The sequence below is a fragment of the Telmatherina bonti genome (genome assembly GCF_933228915.1).
Source record: "Telmatherina bonti genome assembly, chromosome: 21".
Taxonomy (NCBI): domain Eukaryota; kingdom Metazoa; phylum Chordata; class Actinopteri; order Atheriniformes; family Telmatherinidae; genus Telmatherina; species Telmatherina bonti.
Window position 1 is genome coordinate 29957390 of NC_136630.1, and position 19835 is coordinate 29977224.

At 47.3% G+C, this 19835-nt stretch overlaps 1 protein-coding gene across 1 annotated transcript; it reads right to left on the reverse strand.

Annotated features, from left to right (window-relative positions):
- Window positions 1-7971: 7971 nt before the first annotated feature.
- cyp26a1 (cytochrome P450, family 26, subfamily A, polypeptide 1) lies at window positions 7972-13578 on the reverse strand (the record flags this gene model as incomplete). Its single annotated transcript, XM_079261347.1, has 6 exons — window positions 13357-13578; window positions 11453-11734; window positions 11181-11330; window positions 10206-10340; window positions 8394-8540; window positions 7972-8310 (listed from the first exon to the last, which is right to left on the reverse strand). Exons 1-6 carry the CDS (start codon window positions 13561-13563, stop codon window positions 7972-7974), a joined length of 1260 nt encoding a protein of 419 aa, XP_079117473.1. The 5' UTR covers window positions 13564-13578.
- Window positions 13579-19835: the final 6257 nt, after the last annotated feature.

The window sequence follows — 19835 nt, forward strand, 5'->3', positions numbered from 1 at the left end:
CATCATGATGAGAATCTCCCGTTCCGCCTCATCACGATGAGAATCTCCCGTTCCACCTCATCATGATGAGAATCTCCTGTTCCACCTCATCATGAGAATCTCCCGTTCCACCTCATCATGATGAGAAACTCCCGTTCCACCTCATCACCATGAGAATCTCCCGTTCCACCTCATCACCATGAGAATCTCCCGTTCCACCTCATCATGATGAGAATCTCCCGTTCCGCCTCATCACCATGAGAATCTCCCGTTCCACCTCATCACCATGAGAATCTCCCGTTCCACCTCATCACCATGAGAATCTCCCGTTCCACCTCATTATGATGAGAATCTCCCGTTCCACCTCATCATGATGAAAATCTCCCGTTCCACCTCATTATGATGAGAATCTCCCGTTCCACCTCATCCTGATGAAAATCTCCCGTTCCACCTTATTATGATGAGAATCTCCCGTTCCACCTCATCATGATGAGAATCTCCTGTTCCACCTCATCATGAGAATCTCCTGTTCCACCTCATCATGATGAGAATCTCCCGTTCCACCTCATCCTGATGAAAATCTCCCGTTCCACCTCATTATGATGAGAATCTCCCGTTCCACCTCATCATGATGAGAATCTCCTGTTCCACCTCATCATGAGAATCTCCTGTTCCACCTCATCATGATGAGAATCTCCCATTTCCACCTCATCATGATGAGAATCTCCCGTTCCACCTCATCATGATGAGAATCTCCCGTTCCACCTCATCACCATGAGAATCTCCCGTTCCACCTCATGATGATGAGAATCTCCCATTTCCACCTCATCATGATGAGAATCTCCCGTTCCACCACATCACCATGAGAATCTCCCGTTCCACCTCATCACGATGAGAATCTCCCGTTCCACCTCATCACCATGAGAATCTCCCATTCCACCTCATCACGATGAGAATCTCCCGTTCCACCTCATCACGATGAGAATCTCCCGTTCCACCTCATCACGATGAGAATCTCCCGTTCCACCTCATCACCATGAGAATCTCCCGTTCCACCTCATCACCATGAGAATCTCCTGTTCCACCTCATCACCATGAGAATCTCCCGTTTCACCTTATGATGATGAGAATCTCCCGTTCCACCTCATCATGATGAAAATCTCCCGTTCCACCTCATCACGATGAGAATCTCCCGTTCCACCTCATCCTGATGAGAATCTCCCGTTCCTCCTCATCACAATGAGAATCTCCCGTTCCACCTCATCATGATGAGAATCTCCCGTTCCACCTCATCATGATGAGAATCTCCCGTTCCACCTCATCACCATGAGAATCTCCCGTTCCACCTCATCATGATGAGAATCTCCCGTTCCACCTCATCCTGATGAGAATCTCCCGTTCCTCCTCATCACAATGAGAATCTCCCGTTCCACCTCATCATGATGAGAATCTCCCGTTCCACCTCATCACCATGAGAATCTCCCGTTCCACCTCATCCTGATGAGAATCTCCCGTTCCTCCTCATCACAATGAGAATCTCCCGTTCCACCTCATCATGATGAGAATCTCCCGTTCCACCTCATCCTGATGAGAATCTCCCGTTCCTCCTCATCACAATGAGAATCTCCCGTTCCACCTCATCATGATGAGAATCTCCCGTTCCACCTCATCACCATGAGAATCTCCCGTTCCACCTCATCACCATGAGAATCTCCTGTTCCACCTCATCACGATGAGAATCTCCCGTTCCACCTCATCACCATGAGAATCTCCCGTTCCACCTCATCACCATGAGAATCTCCCGTTCCACCACATCACCATGAGAATCTCCCGTTCCACCTCATCACGATGAGAATCTCCCGTTCCACCTCATCATGATGAAAATCTCCCGTTCCACCTCATCATGATGAAAATCTCCCGTTCCACCTCATTATGATGAGAATCTCCCGTTCCACCTCATCATGATGAAAATCTCCCGTTCCACCTCATTATGATGAGAATCTCCCGTTCCACCTCATCCTGATGAAAATCTCCCGTTCCACCTCATTATGATGAGAATCTCCCGTTCCACCTCATCATGATGAGAATCTCCCGTTCCACCTCATCATGATGAGAATCTCCCGTTCCACCTCATCATGATGAAAATCTCCCGTTCCACCTCATCATGATGAGAATCTCCCGTTCCACCTCATCATGAGAATCTCCCGTTCCACCTCATCATGATGAGAATCTCCCGTTCCGCCTCATCACGATGAGAATCTCCCGTTCCACCTCATCATGATGAGAATCTCCTGTTCCACCTCATCATGAGAATCTCCCGTTCCACCTCATCATGATGAGAAACTCCCGTTCCACCTCATCACCATGAGAATCTCCCGTTCCACCTCATCACCATGAGAATCTCCCGTTCCACCTCATCATGATGAGAATCTCCCGTTCCGCCTCATCACCATGAGAATCTCCCGTTCCACCTCATCACCATGAGAATCTCCCGTTCCACCTCATCACCATGAGAATCTCCCGTTCCACCTCATTATGATGAGAATCTCCCGTTCCACCTCATCATGATGAAAATCTCCCGTTCCACCTCATTATGATGAGAATCTCCCGTTCCACCTCATCCTGATGAAAATCTCCCGTTCCACCTTATTATGATGAGAATCTCCCGTTCCACCTCATCATGATGAGAATCTCCTGTTCCACCTCATCATGAGAATCTCCTGTTCCACCTCATCATGATGAGAATCTCCCGTTCCACCTCATCCTGATGAAAATCTCCCGTTCCACCTCATTATGATGAGAATCTCCCGTTCCACCTCATCATGATGAGAATCTCCTGTTCCACCTCATCATGAGAATCTCCTGTTCCACCTCATCATGATGAGAATCTCCCATTTCCACCTCATCATGATGAGAATCTCCCGTTCCACCTCATCATGATGAGAATCTCCCGTTCCACCTCATCACCATGAGAATCTCCCGTTCCACCTCATGATGATGAGAATCTCCCATTTCCACCTCATCATGATGAGAATCTCCCGTTCCACCACATCACCATGAGAATCTCCCGTTCCACCTCATCACGATGAGAATCTCCCGTTCCACCTCATCACCATGAGAATCTCCCATTCCACCTCATCACGATGAGAATCTCCCGTTCCACCTCATCACGATGAGAATCTCCCGTTCCACCTCATCACGATGAGAATCTCCCGTTCCACCTCATCACCATGAGAATCTCCCGTTCCACCTCATCACCATGAGAATCTCCTGTTCCACCTCATCACCATGAGAATCTCCCGTTTCACCTTATGATGATGAGAATCTCCCGTTCCACCTCATCATGATGAAAATCTCCCGTTCCACCTCATCACGATGAGAATCTCCCGTTCCACCTCATCCTGATGAGAATCTCCCGTTCCTCCTCATCACAATGAGAATCTCCCGTTCCACCTCATCATGATGAGAATCTCCCGTTCCACCTCATCATGATGAGAATCTCCCGTTCCACCTCATCACCATGAGAATCTCCCGTTCCACCTCATCATGATGAGAATCTCCCGTTCCACCTCATCCTGATGAGAATCTCCCGTTCCTCCTCATCACAATGAGAATCTCCCGTTCCACCTCATCATGATGAGAATCTCCCGTTCCACCTCATCACCATGAGAATCTCCCGTTCCACCTCATCCTGATGAGAATCTCCCGTTCCTCCTCATCACAATGAGAATCTCCCGTTCCACCTCATCATGATGAGAATCTCCCGTTCCACCTCATCCTGATGAGAATCTCCCGTTCCTCCTCATCACAATGAGAATCTCCCGTTCCACCTCATCATGATGAGAATCTCCCGTTCCACCTCATCACCATGAGAATCTCCCGTTCCACCTCATCACCATGAGAATCTCCTGTTCCACCTCATCACGATGAGAATCTCCCGTTCCACCTCATCACCATGAGAATCTCCCGTTCCACCTCATCACCATGAGAATCTCCCGTTCCACCACATCACCATGAGAATCTCCCGTTCCACCTCATCACGATGAGAATCTCCCGTTCCACCTCATCACCATGAGAATCTCCCATTCCACCTCATCACGATGAGAATCTCCCGTTCCACCTCATCACGATGAGAATCTCCCGTTCCACCTCATCACGATGAGAATCTCCCGTTCCACCTCATCACCATGAGAATCTCCCGTTCCACCTCATCACCATGAGAATCTCCTGTTCCACCTCATCACCATGAGAATCTCCCGTTTCACCTTATGATGATGAGAATCTCCCGTTCCACCTCATCATGATGAAAATCTCCCGTTCCACCTCATCACGATGAGAATCTCCCGTTCCACCTCATCCTGATGAGAATCTCCCGTTCCTCCTCATCACAATGAGAATCTCCCGTTCCACCTCATCATGATGAGAATCTCCCGTTCCACCTCATCATGATGAGAATCTCCCGTTCCACCTCATCATGAGAATCTCCCGTTCCACCGTTCCGGTGTGGGGTTGTGCTTCAAGGCTGGATGTTTTGTGTATTTAGAGATTGATGGGTTGGAAGCGGTAGGCTTTCTCCTGTTGCCGTTTTTTCTTTGTTAGTTTGATTTTTAAAAAGAAAATCAATAATGTAATGAGGACCATTTCAATTATTTTTGTTAACTCTAAAACGATAACATTTCTAAGTGGCCAAGATCTTCAGACCGTCATCCATGCTTTTATCAGCTCAGGACACGACCACCGTAATTCCTGTAAGCCAGTCACCTTCTACTGGTGTGGCACAAAATCATTGAAAAATTACAAAATATGTCAGGAAGTTGTATTTATCAGCAATGGACCACGCACACCTGCACACAGCAGGGTCACACCAGCCCTTCATGCTGGAAAAAAGCTCTGAAGCCTCCAGAGAGCTGATTACACAGCGTGAAATGCTCCATTCCCGATACAGGAAAGGATTCAGGCTGGATTCCTGTCAGGAACGTCCACTAGGCTACTGCTGGAGGTGAAGCTGTGTAGGAGCTCCGCTCTGCCAGACCAAACCTTTTTCATGTTATTCAGAAGTTACTTCTGTCCCGTTGCCTTGTCCTCTCACCTCCCTCATGTTGCCAGGAGCTCCTTGGGAGGGAATAGCTGAATGATTCTGTTCCTTTCTACATGTTTATATCTTGAGATGGCCTTTTGTTCGGCCTGAATGACTTGGTGTACTGTCGGTGGTGTTTCAGAGTGCTGTCTTCAGTAACAGTACTTCACCAGATTTACTCTCCACCACGTCCAGGCCTGCTGATCCAACTGAAAGCCGGCTTGCTTTAAACGTTTTCAGCGCTGTGTTGTAAATTCACCACAATGGTCTCAAACGTAGACAAAAATGGCCCTGGCTATGCAGAGATTTGTGTCGGCTGGGGGACGGTGAACAATGGGGCGAAGCAAGCCGGTCTTTAGAGGAAGGAACAGAGACACAGTTCATTTGCACGGTTGGAGGGTTGGTCCATCAGCGATAGGATGTTGGGGCGTAAAGATGTCAGGAACAATTTACTATCACAACTTTTACCCACAGCGACGTTAAATAAGTGCAACAGTTGAGTATTTGTGGGTTCTGTGATAATAAGCAGCGCAGTAATTTACAGGAATCCAGGACAACAGTGCGATGCTGAGCAGCCGCCGTGGAGCAGAGAGACATCAGCGTGTGACCAGAAGGCTCCACTTACATCTGTTTAAACAGAAAGATCATCTAAAACTCAGACCAAAACATACCATTTCATTTCGTACTTCAGAACAACATTACAGATACCAGAAGCAGAGAATTATGGTAAAAATGTACACAGACGCAAGTTTTACTAAGAGAAGGAGTCCGTGTTGGACCAGGCATGTCACAGTCCACTGCTCCACCTGGGCCACCGTCCTGCAGGTTTTAGATGTTTTCTGCTGATTTACATCCAAACAATCCAACAGCTGGAAAGTTCTGCTCTGTTGTAAACGTTCCTGGACTGTCCTCAGCGTCACTACCCCCACAGATCTGCTCTGTGATCAGATCTTCAGCATCATTTGTCTGGTTCTGTTTCCTAAATCAGAGCCACTACTGGATACTGCCTCTCTGTCTCAGGATCTCCATGTCCTCTCTGATGGACAGATTAATGTCATTTTAGCAGTTCACAAGAACAATAAAACGTCTGTCCGCTCCCATCGCCACCCTCTAGCCCCGCCCCCGAGCCGGATGCTGGAAGTTCCCTTTAACCCAACATCATGTGTGTTGATTGACATCATCTGAAAGACTTGAGCTTGTGGCATCAATGCTGGAACACTGATTGTGATGGAGATGTGTGACTCCATCACCAAGTACTGCTTTATAGTGGATGCAAAAGGTATGTGATGACAATGAGGAAGCACACTGATCAATTGTTTATTGAAAAAGTTCTAAATCAAAGGTTGATAGGTGTTTGTGGAGGGGGACTGGCCATCCTTCCTCTTTGAAGAGAGTTTTAATTAGCATTGTTTGATTAGAAAACTTGCTATGCATTTGTTTTTATCGTTTCAACAGCTAAAGTTACTACTTTCCTCTTGTCTTCTTGGAAGAGCTGCAGGAGCTAAAAGAGGGAAGTAGGCTCAACTACCTACTTAAGAGCTGCAGGAATGAACCATATTAACAAGGAGGGGGGTGTAGTTTAAAGATAAAATAGTTTTATGTATGTAACTAGGTTTGATAGTCACTGACTGATTGGTATATATAGAAAGAGATGTGCATATGTAAATATTTATGCTTTGTTGTGTTTAATGCTTTTAAATGGGTGTTAGTATTTTAGTGGTTTTGTTATTGTAGCCCCACCTTAATGGGCTGATCTCTTAAGGTTCGACAGCAAGAGTATAAAAGCCTGCTGTATCTGTGTGGAATGTGATATTGGTGGGAGTTTACGTGGAAATAAAGCGTCGTACTCATTGTTGGATTATAAAGCAGTCTCGTGTCTCTTCATATCAATCGGCTGACGGCTAACTGATCGATGATATTCCCACCTTTCTCTAAAGCCCAACCTGAACATGCTGAAACTTTGCATCTGAAATGATCCCACCGTGTCAGACTTGAATCCATGTTCCAGACCTTCATTCTGCAGGATCCTTAGTTAACAGGACCAGTTAATTCGGTTTTACCTCATCAGCTCCTGGTCCAGGTTCGCTCCAGTCCGTGTTGCTCAACGCCGACGTTGCTTCCTGTGCCGTGGAGAGACGTCAACCCTTAAACCAGTGAATTAACTGGAAACCCCTGCAGACAGTTCTTGGACCAGTTTCTATGATCAGTTTGAAGATTGGGGGGGGTTTTGCTGAGGTTTTGGACTCATGTCTCAGATTGATCTGGTTTTTCTGAACATCTTGTCCTGGTTGTACAAACTGTGTCCTGCTGTATCATCTCTCTCTCCTGCAGCAGGAAGTCAGTGGTACTCTGTTTGGTCCATGGAGGTTTTCCTTCTGGTCCTGGTCCAGACGCAAGTCCTCCCTTGACTGGGTCATTATTTTATTAACTGGTATGGATGAAGCCATTATAAACTGGTCTGATGTGGGTTAGTGGATTTTTACTGGTCTGCAGTGAACTGGACTGTGTTGAAGTGACTTGAGACAACTTTTTGTGGAGTGATGCTATATAAATAAAGCTGAATTGAACAGGTGAGACAGGTAACATCCAAACTAACAATACTTCAGTTTACACACAAACGTGTCCACAAAAGAGTTTTATTAAATAAAATTTCTGTTTAAATCACAGAAGACTTAAATAAGTTCTGTCAGATACGTCCCTTATACAAACAGACATTACATATGTACAAAAAAAATCCACTGAGATTAGTGACTTTAGAACTATAGTGCCTTAAGTTTCCCTCCCAAAAACGTATATACACACTTACACACACATGCATAATAATATAAAATACTTTACAATACATACAGTATAATAAAAACATCCTTGAACACGTCTGCATAGTGCTCTGAAGATCTGACCCGTTCTCACAGAACTTAGTTCTGCAGGTTTCTGGTGAACCTGGTTGGCAGGTTGTCCACAGGATACACAGTGGGCCCCGTTTTCATGGTGGGGGGCCCATTCAACAGAGTCCAGTGACAGTTGGTGACCACTTCCACCAGGAAGATCTTCAGCAGAACCTTAGCAAACTCCTTTCCTACACACATCCTGGATCCACCACCGAAAGGGATGTACTGGAACCTGGAGGAGTCTGTGAAGGGTTTGGTCAGGAAGCGCTCGGGCTGGAAGTCTTCTTTGTGGGGGAAAATCTCCGCCACGTCGTGGGTGTCACAGATGCTGTAGATGACGTTCCAACCTTTAGGAATCTGGAAACCCTGAACAGATAAGAGGACATTGGTGAGCAGGTTCTCAGCAGTGTGCTGCAGATCAGGAACGTTCCTCTGATAAGTTCACTTACGTTCAGTTTGAATGTCCTGAGGGCGACTCTGAAGCCTCCAGGGACCGGAGGGTTGATCCTGAGAGTTTCTTTAATCACACAACCTGCATATTTCAGTTGCTCCAAAGCCTCAATGTTCAGACTCTGGAGGTCCACACCGTGCTCCCTCTGAACACAGACACACAGCAGAGTCTGTTCACAAACATGCACATCACATCCAGCGCTTCACTCTGCTGCAGTCTGCGGCCTTCCAGCCTCAGCATGAGCAGAACCCTCCCCCCCACAGGATTAGCATGGGACCCTACAGTCCAGATGTTTGCAGACAGCACGAAGCAGTGATGCTAGCATGTAGGATAGCAACGACGCTAGCATGTAGGATAGCAACGACGCTAGCATGTAGGATAGCAACATGATGGGAAAAACTCCAAATCAAACCCTTCAAACTCCAAACAGAAACCATGACAACGTCACTGTCCACATCTGATCATGTCTCCACACAAACAAGACGTCATATGACAGCAGAGACTCCACTGGTTACAGAGACATCTGTCTCGTCATGGTAGGACAAACTCTGGAAGCTCGCATCCAGAACATAATGTCTTACTTTGGCCATCTATCCATTTTCTACACCGCTTAGTCTGATCAAGGCTAGCGGGGAACCTGGAGTCTGTCCCAGCAATCATTGGATGAGAGGCAGGTACACCTGGACACGTCACCACTACATCACAGGTCATAGGGGCTCATAGGGACAAAAACAATTCACACTCCTAAGGACACTTTAGAGCATAGGTGCCCAAAGTGGGGCCCACAGGCCAAAATTGGCCCACCAGCACAGTTTTTTGGCCCGTTCGCTGTTTATATTTATGCCATTCAGAGCTTATACTTTCAATATCATGAACCTGAATAAGTCCAGACTGAGAGGGACCCTGACTGACTCACACCTCCATGCCATCCTCACCTTGTCAGTGAGCCAGGTGCAGCCCAACATGGAGAGGTTGGCGATGTCCAAAGATCAACTTCATGTGTCCCGCTAAGTATCAGCACCATGCCTTGTTCAACATGCTCTGTTATTTGTTGGACATGTTGCACTTGGTTGCAGTTTAGTGGCTGTAATTCTGTCATTTTGTACTTTCTTACCCCTCCAACTATGGCTTTATTGTTCTATTGCCATATTATTTCATGTGACTATTTTTTGTCCTAATAGGAAAAAAAAAAACACTGTTAGCTACTGAATACTTAAAATAACTTTATACATTTACTTGTGTTTCATCCTTAAAGCTGCAGTGTTTTGCCCATAACTCACTGGCTCAATTTCAGTTTGGCCTTTGAAGGTAAAAAGGTTGGGGACCCCGGCTTTAGAGTGATCAAATAACCCAACAGGCATGTCTTGGTGAACAAGCAAACTCCCCACAGAAAGGCTCAAACCAGTGACCCTCTAAAGACCGCAGTGACAACCACAACGTCAAAGCAGCGTTTTGTGGTCAAAAGCTTTTTAAAAAAAAAAAAAAAAAACTCTGCTAATGTGTCCCCTATAACTCCAAGCTGCTGCTGCAACGTTGCCTGAAGTCTTCAAGTTCGCCTTCCAGGCAGCCTCCATATTTACGTTACGTTTATGCTTTTAAAAAGCAGCTGAAGATGTTTTCTTCCAGCAGTACGCGACATGTTTACAACATCTTACTGAGAAGCACTTTGATTCTTTCTGTGAAAAGTCCTACGAAATACACAACTAACTCTTTCTTCAGATTAAAATCATCTGGAAGATCTGGAAACAAACCATGGTGACGAATACAGATGTAGAAAGCAGGCAGGTAAACACATGTGTTTGGGACTGACCTTGTCCATCAGCTCCTGCCTCAGTCGGTCCACCACCTCTGGGTTCAGGCCCAGGAACATAACCAGGGAGGTGGCGGTGCTGGCCGTGGTCTCATGGCCTCCGAACAGCAGCTCTGTAGCAGACTCCTTGATGGCCTGGAGACAGACAGAGGCTTAGAGACAACAGCCAGGAGGAGGTTTTCAGCTCAGACTATAGACCGTATATGAAAGATGGACGGAGCCTTCGGCGGTTAAACGTGAAGCCTATCTAGAAGTGCATAAAACTGCAGTTCCCCCTTCATCCACTAGGGGCTGCAAAATAGAACAAATCCCCATAGACTCCCATGTTAAAAAGACCAACTTCACAGCAGAAATAAACATGTTTACAGCAGGAATAAACAAACACGTTTACAGCAGAAATAAACATGTTTACCGCAGGAATAAACATGTTTACAGCCTGGTACAAAAATCCATTTTAGGTTTAACAGGTCAGATTTACCTTCATGACAACTGTGGGGGGAGTGAATTTTTTCTAACTCGCCCGTTTAAAAGTAATTTAATGTCAAAATTCGGCATATATAGGGGTGTGTCCTTTTGAGTGACAGGTACCCGATCTCCCGCTTCAAGTCAGAAGAACGTAGAACAACCGCGGTTTTTAGCTGGTTAACAACGTGACTTAGCTTTAGCCCGCTTACCTCCGTTAGCTGGTTAGCTCCTGTTATCTCAGTTAGCTTTTAGCTACAGAAAGCTTGGAGTTCACTAGATGTCAATCATCCACCATCCACCACAGCCCCCCCCCCCCCCCCCAGCTCCACCTCTTTGCCCATATTTGTATTTTCCGGGCGAGACGACACGCATGCCCCTGCCAAGATGGTGATGGTAGGAACCGCCCACCGAGCTTCGATTCAGCTCTTCAAAAACCTACGGGTGACGTCACGGAGGCTCCGCCCATCTCTTTATATACAGTCTATGGCTCAGATAGGTGTGATGGTTTACCTGCATGCTGAAGGGCTCTCCGTTCTTCTTGCTGCTGTCAATCAGCTGCTGCAGGGCGTCGCTGTGCTTCAAACCCTTCTCTGACTCCTGCACCTTCTTCTTGATGTTCTCCTCGATCTTGGAGTGGATGAAGTTCCTGGCCCTCAGACCCTGTGGAAGAACAGCAGGAGGGAGAAAGGGGGGCGGAGGTGGAATCCGGATCAAGACTTTACAGAAACCCGTTTGAACAGCGAGCAGATTGTGACTCGGGACTGCAGATCTAGTCTTCTCACCCTGTACAGGCCGCTGAACGGCACGTCGATGGGCAGCGAGAACAGATTCTTGATCATCTCCTCGAAAGCGTCGACCAGCTGCTGCTCATCAGTCTTGATCTGTTCAGGCTCAAAGCCCAGCAGGATCCGCATCGCTATGCGGAACATCAGCCGCTTCATCTCGGGGTACACCAGCACGCAGGAGTCCCGAGCAAGCCACTGCTTCACCGCAGCCTGCACCTCCTCCTGGATGATGGGGATGTAGAGCTCCAGAGCCTCCCTGGAGAAAGCCCTCATGATGGCCTGAACGGGGACACAAGTTCACACACATCAACCTGCTGCTCAACCAGTTTAAAACAAACTGGGGAGCTAATCTTTCCAGTAACCGTTAACCTGGTTCTGATGGGAAGTCTGGTTCCTCCTCCTCATACTGGTCTCCAGTCTGGTTCTGATGGAAAGTCTGGTTCATGTGGGACGAGGTGGAAAACTGTCCAGATGTTCTCCACCAAACAGCTGGTTATGCTGCTGGCTGCCATACTGGTATAATGGTATCTGCAACGTGAGTCCTGGAACCTGAACGTTACGCTCAGTAATGAGTCCAGATTGTACCTGAAGTGGCTACATGGTAGGTCAGCCTGAGGAGGAGGAACCAGACTGGAGACCAGTATGAGGAGCAACAACCAGACTGGAGACCAGTATGAAGAGGAGCAACAACCAGACTGGAGACCAGTATGAAGAGGAGCAACAACCAGACTGGAGACCAGTATGAAGAGGAGCAACAACCAGACTGGAGACCAGTATGAGGAGGAGGAACAACCAGACTGGAGACCAGTATGAAGAGGAGCAACAACCAGACTGGAGACCAGTATGAAGAGGAGCAACAACCAGACTGGAGACCAGTATGAAGAGGAGCAACAACCAGACTGGAGACCAGTATGAAGAGGAGCAACAACCAGACTGGAGACCAGTATGAAGAGGAGCAACAACCAGACTGGAGACCAGTATGAAGAGGAGCAACAACCAGACTGGAGACCAGTATGAAGAGGAGCAACAACCAGACTGGAGACCAGTATGAAGAGGAGCAACAACCAGACTGGAGACCAGTATGAGGAGGAGCAACAACCAGACTGGAGACCAGTATGAAGAGGAGCAACAACCAGACTGGAGACCAGTATGAGGAGGAGCAACAACCAGACTGGAGACCAGTATGAAGAGGAGCAACAACCAGACTGGAGACCAGTATGAAGAGGAGCAACAACCAGACTGGAGACCAGTATGAAGAGGAGCAACAACCAGACTGGAGACCAGTATGAAGAGGAGCAACAACCAGACTGGAGACCAGTATGAAGAGGAGCAACAACCAGACTGGAGACCAGTATGAGGAGGAGCAACAACCAGACTGGAGACCAGTATGAGGAGGAGGAACAACCAGACTGGAGACCAGTATGAGGAGGAACCAGACTGGAGACCAGTATGAGGAGGAGGAACCAGGCTGGAGACCAGTATGAGGAGGAGGAACCAGGCTGGAGACCAGTATGAGGAGGAACCAGGCTGGAGACCAGTATGAGGAGGAGGAACCAGACTGGAGACCAGTATGAGGAGGAGGAACCAGGCTGGAGACCAGTATGAGGAGGAACCAGACTGGAGACCAGTATGAGGAGGAGGAACCAGGCTGGAGACCAGTATGAGGAGGAGGAACCAGGCTGGAGACCAGTATGAGGAGGAACCAGACTGGAGACCAGTATGAGGAGGAACCAGACTGGAGACCAGTATGAGGAGGAACCAGACTGGAGACCAGTATGAGGAGGAACCAGACTGGAGAGCAGTTTCCCACCAGTACGTTATACTGGGCTTACTGCTTTGAACTGGTTTCCTTCCAGTCCAGAAGGTGAAAACAGACAAACCATCTGACTTTCTCTCCTCACCTTTTTCTTGGTCTTGTGCTGCGATCCGTGCACGTTGGAGAGCGTGTCCGAGCCCAGGATGGTGCGCACGGAGGCGGGCCACTGTACGGTCACGAGCTTGTGCTCGCCCAGCAGAATCTGCCTGACGTTCTCCGCGCCGGTCACGCGCACTGTGGGGTTCCCAAAGAGGTGCGTGCGGTAGATGTAGCCGTACTTCTGCCGCTTCATGCGCAGGAACTTCCTCCTCTGCAGACACACACCGACCAGATGGCAGGTAACCAATCAGCTCCCGGATCAAACAGGTGAGTTATGACGTCATTTACCGTTGGAAACAACAGGTTTAAGACCCAACATGCGTCATGAGGACTGCGTCATTCTGCGTCCAGGTGCGGCTTTACCTGCAGGATGAGCTGCAGCGTCTCTCCGATGAAGGGCAGGCCCATGGAGCCGGGGGGCAGCGGCCACGCGCAGCCCGGATCCCCGCCTCGGATGGTGTAAACCTCCCACAGCTTCACCGCCACCAGGAACAGCAAGACGGGGAGCACGATGATGCAGAGGAAGGTGGCCAGCAGCGCGCTCACAGCCATGTCGTCAGCTCAGGTGGAGCTCTGCGAGCAAATGAAGGTCTGGGCTCCTCACGCGCAGCTTTTATAGCCTGCAGAGCCGCGAACAGCCTTCTCCTCCCTCACATGAATTAGTTCACCCAAAGTTCATCTTTAATTGTGGGTGTCGCTGTGCCCCGCCCCCGGCCTGCATTGGCTGACTTTGCCTCATCTTTAATCCCGACCTCCTGTTGCACGCGGAGTGGTTTCACTGGGAAAGGTGGAGACAATGAGCGTCCCGAGACTCCTTTGTGGCTCCAAAGCAGCTCGTTTACACACTCATTACCTTGGCTTAGGAGCCACTTGTAGGCTCAGTAGTCGTGCCTGCAGGGCGACCTGCATTCAGGAGCAGAAAGCCTTTCAGAGAACGGAGAGGAGGGTTTTAATCCCCCAGTAAGACTCCATCAGAGCCGGCAGGGTCGGGATGGTGTCACGGTCCAACCTGCACCAGCGCCTCCCTGCGACCTGCAGGAGACTTTAACCTGCTCCATCTCAGCTGCAGGTGATAAAAATCATATCTCTCCCTGCAGGTTCAACCGCAGGTCAGGACAGACAAGCGCGCGACGCGCAAACACGCGTGGAAGGTTATCCCCGGGCCACGCGCGGCGCAGAGTAAACAGCAGCTCATCAGCTGGGAAACATCCTCTCCCCACTTAGTCCCCAATCGGACCGAGTCTAGCGGAACATCCTGATGGGAATGAAGTGTTCAGCCTGAACTCTTGTGAAAAGCAAACTGGACACAGATGACCTTAAAAGTCTTGTTGGCTCATGTCATCTGTTTTCTGGACCAGAACTAGAACCGAGCTGGCTCGTGCAACATCAGCAGCTCAGACATAAATCCTGGACCGGATCTGTCCAGCATCTAATGGTAAGCTAATTTATGTGCTGCTTAATAAAGCAGAACATAGAAATGTTTTTTTTCTGAGAAGAAAATCCATCTGCAGAGATCAGAGGTCCTGGTTGCAGAGATCCAGCTGAAATACCAGCTGAAGAACTTCCACAGAAACCAGATTCTCTGGTCTGATGGAACCAAGACGAAAGGCAACCAGCAGCTGCTCATCATCTGATCCGTACCATCACAAGGTGAAGTATCATGATGTGGGGCTGTGAATGTCAATGGGGCCAAATCAGCGTGATCCTCGATCCAGAGATTGAACTGAAGGTTCCCCTTCCCAACACAATGACCCAAAGAACTCCGCTAGACCAACACCGGGTGGTCAGAGCAGAACGGACCAGATCTCCACATCCCGCTGTAGAAAACTCGTTTTATCCGTCATAGAGGGACGCTGATGGGGGAAAATGTCTTTCAGGGTTTTAAACTGAAGCGGATGTGAAAACTCGTGTGTTTGAGTCATGTGACGGTTGTGTTGATGGTGATATTTACCGTCTGCTTCAGACGAGACCTGTTGTCTCTGCTGCTGTTCCTGCATCAGAAACCCGATGAGGTCACGTCCACCCTGCTGCACTCTGATATATCCAACAGTTATCATCATTTTTTCACAGCTTTTCATCAACTTTTTAGAAAGAAAAACAAACTAAATCTGTTTCTGTGATGGACTGGCGAGTTGTCCAGGATGTACCCCGCCTTTCGCCCAAAGACAGCTGGGATAGGCTCCAGCTTCCCCACGACCCTTCATCGGACTAAGCGGTTAGGAAAATGGATGGATGGATAAATCTGTTAGTTTTCCTTTTAAAAGGAGCCTGGAAGGAAGATGTGGGAGGAGCAGCAGAGGTGAGGATGAGGGTTGTGAACATGAAAACTGTGCAGATGTTCTCCATCCAACAGCTGGTTCTGCTGCCGACTTGGGTTTGGTGCCGTTTGTTGCAGCATTTCTCAGCTCTGGTCCTCACAGCACCCCCACCCTGTATGAACAGAGACGTTGATGAGGAGGAACATTACTTTAAATCACTTGTGTTGGAGTAGGGAAACATCTAAAACATGCAGCAGAGTGGTACTGGATATGGAGAAACACTGGTTTATTGGATTGGTTTATCTTGTTAGTGCGGCAGTTGGCGTTCTTCTTCTCACACTTTGACCCCGCCGACCTGCAGCAGGTCACATGTCCTGATAATCAGACACCTGATCACAGGTGGAGCAGCTTACTGACAGCATGCTGTTTGTTTTCATGTAGAGCAGGGTGTGCAGCTCCGGTCCTCAATGACCACAGTCCTGCAGGTTTTAGATGTTTCATGCTCAAACACACTTAGTTCAAATGAAGTAGCTGGGAATCAAGTTCTATCCAGCCATGAGGACTGCAGCTCTCAATGAGCGGAGCTGGACACCCCTGCTGTAGACTGAGCATATGCATAGGGAGGATATTTGCAAATTAAGATCAGCATTACCATCAGACGGTGCAGCAGCCTCTGTCTGAGGATGTTGTAGGGTTCTGAAGGAACCAGAATGCTGATTTGGAAAAGGAAAATCAGTTTACTGTCTTTAGCATCCTTGATGTGGTCTGTGAATGCTTCTGCTGCTTGTATGGACTGATCTGGATGGTAGGCATTCGATCAGGTGTTTTCATCACACAACGGAGGATGACCGTAAACAAAGGCAGCACTTCTTTTCTAACAAGCATCTCCTCGAAAAGGTTTGAAGCTTTTACTCTATGTTGGCGAACGTTTTGTTCCAGCTGGAGTTTGTAACGTAAATAGCTGAATCATCAGTGAATGTGACGATTATCAATGAATAATTATTACTAATAAAGCTGAATGCATCTGGAGCTTTAAAGCAGAAAACAAGTCTCGACCAGTTTCCACCGGCTTGACTGGTTGGGAAACGGCAAGAGCTGCTGATACAGAACGGTAAATACAGTTTAATATACATCCATCCATCCATCATCATCCTTCTATCTATCCATCATCCATCCATCCATCATCATCCTTCTATCTATCCATCATCCATCCATCCATCCATCACCCATCCATCCATCATCATCCTTCCATCCATCCATTACCCATCCATCCATCATCATCCTTCTATCTATCCATCATCCATCCATCCATCATCATCCTTCTATCCATCCATCATCCATCCATCCATCACCCATCCATCCATCATCATCCTTCCATCCATCCATCACCCATCCATCCATCATCATCCTTCCATCCATCCATCACCCATCCATCCATCATCATCCTTCTATCTATCCATCATCCATCCATCCATCATCATCCTTCTATCCATCCATCATCCATCCATCCATCACCCATCCATCCATCATCATCCTTCCATCCATCCATTACCCATCCATCCATCATCATCCTTCCATCCATCCATCACCCATCCATCCATCATCATCCTTCTATCTATCCATCATCCATCCATCCATCATCATCCTTCTATCTATCCATCATCCATCCATCCATCATCATCCTTCCATCCATCCATCATCCATCCATCCATCATCATCCTTCCATCCATCCATTACCCATCCATCCATCATCATCCTTCCATCCATCCATCACCCATCCATCCATCATCATCCTTCTATCTATCCATCATCCATCCATCCATCATCATCCTTCTATCTATCCATCATCCATCCATCCATCATCATCCTTCTATCTATCCATCATCCATCCATCCATCATCATCCTTCCATCCATCCATCATCCATCCATCCATCATCATCCTTCCATCCATCCATCACCCATCCATCCATCATCATCCTTCTATCTATCCATCATCCATCCATCCATCATCATCCATCCATCACCCATCCATCCATCATCATCCTTCCATCCATCCATCACCCATCCATCCATCATCATCCTTCTATCTATCCATCATCCATCCATCCATCATCATCCTTCTATCTATCCATCATCCATCCATCCATCATCATCCTTCCATCCATCCATCATCCATCCATCCATCATCATCCTTCCATCCATCCATCACCCATCCATCCATCATCATCCTTCCATCCATCCATCATCCATCCATCCATCCATCATCATCCTTCTATCTATCCATCATCCATCCATCCATCATCATCCTTCCATCCATCCATCATCCATCCATCCATCATCATCCTTCCATCCATCCATCATCCATCCATCCATCATCATCCTTCTATCTATCCATCATCCATCCATCCATCATCATCCTTCCATCCATCATCCATCCATCCATCCATCATCATCCTTCCATCCATCCATCACCCATCCATCCATCATCATCCTTCTATCCATCCATCATCCATCCATCCATCATCCATCCATCCATCCATCATCATCCTTCCATCCATCCATCATCCATCCATCCATCATCATCCTTCTATCCATCCATCATCCATCCATCCATCATCATCCTTCCATCCATCCATCATCCATCCATCCATCATCATCCTTCCATCCATCCATCACCCATCCATCCATCATCATCCTTCCATCCATCCATCACCCATCCATCCATCATCATCCTTCCATCCATCCATCATCCATCCATCCATCATCATCCTTCCATCCATCCATCACCCATCCATCCATCATCATCGTTCCATCCATCCATCATCCATCCATCCATCATCATCCTTCTATCTATCCATCATCCATCCATCCATCATCATCCTTCTATCTATCCATCATCCATCCATCCATCATCATCCTTCCATCCATCCATCATCCATCCATCCATCATCATCCTTCCATCCATCCATCATCCATCCATCCATCATCATCCTTCCATCCATCCATCACCCATCCATCCATCATCATCCTTCTATCCATCCATCATCCATCCATCCATCATCATCCTTCTATCTATCCATCATCCATCCATCCATCATCATCCTTCTATCTATCCATCATCCATCCATCCATCATCATCCTTCCATCCATCCATCATCCATCCATCCATCATCATCCTTCCATCCATCCATCATCCATCCATCCATCATCATCCTTCCATCCATCCATCATCCATCCATCCATCATCATCCTTCTATCTATCCATCATCCATCCATCCATCATCATCCTTCCATCCATCCATCATCATCCTTCTATCCATCCATCATCCATCCATCCATCATCATCCTTCCATCCATCCATCATCCATCCATCCATCATCATCCTTCCATCCATCCATCACCCATCCATCCATCATCATCCTTCTATCTATCCATCATCATCCATCCATCATCATCCTTCTATCTATCCATCATCCATCCATCCATCATCATCCTTCTATCTATCCATCATCCATCCATCCATCATCATCCTTCCATCCATCCATCATCCATCCATCCATCATCATCCTTCTATCCATTCATCCATCCATCATCATCCTTCTATCCATTCATCCATCCATCATCCATCCATTCATCCATCTATCCATCTATTCATTCATCCATCTATCCATCCATCCATCCATCCGTCTGTCCAACCATCCATTAATCCATCCATCCATCATCCATCCATCCTTTCATCCTTCTGTCTACCCATCCATCCATCCATCATTCATCATTCATCCAACGCTGATCAAACAAATATAAATTGATTAGCACTCAGGACAGGCTATGCTAAAGCTAAAATAAATTACAATGGCAGACATTCTTATTATTTTCATACCAATGTTACCGAAGTGTAACGGGCAATGTATCTCTCAAACTGAAGTTAGGCTTCACCATCTGTGGCCGACTAGTTTCGTCTCATGTCAGGTCCTGGATGTGTAGTACAGAATTTTATATTTCACATCTGAATCTGAATGGAGAGAACTGAAACTTATCATGAATTAGAGAAACAAATGATTCAAATACACAAGTTTCAGTTTTACAATGCTCATTAAAAAAGATTCCATTTCAAATGCAGCCATTCAAATTCAGCCTTTTATTATTCAAACAGGCATGTTCAGATTCTAATTGAACAATTCATATTCAGATATAAATAATTCAGAT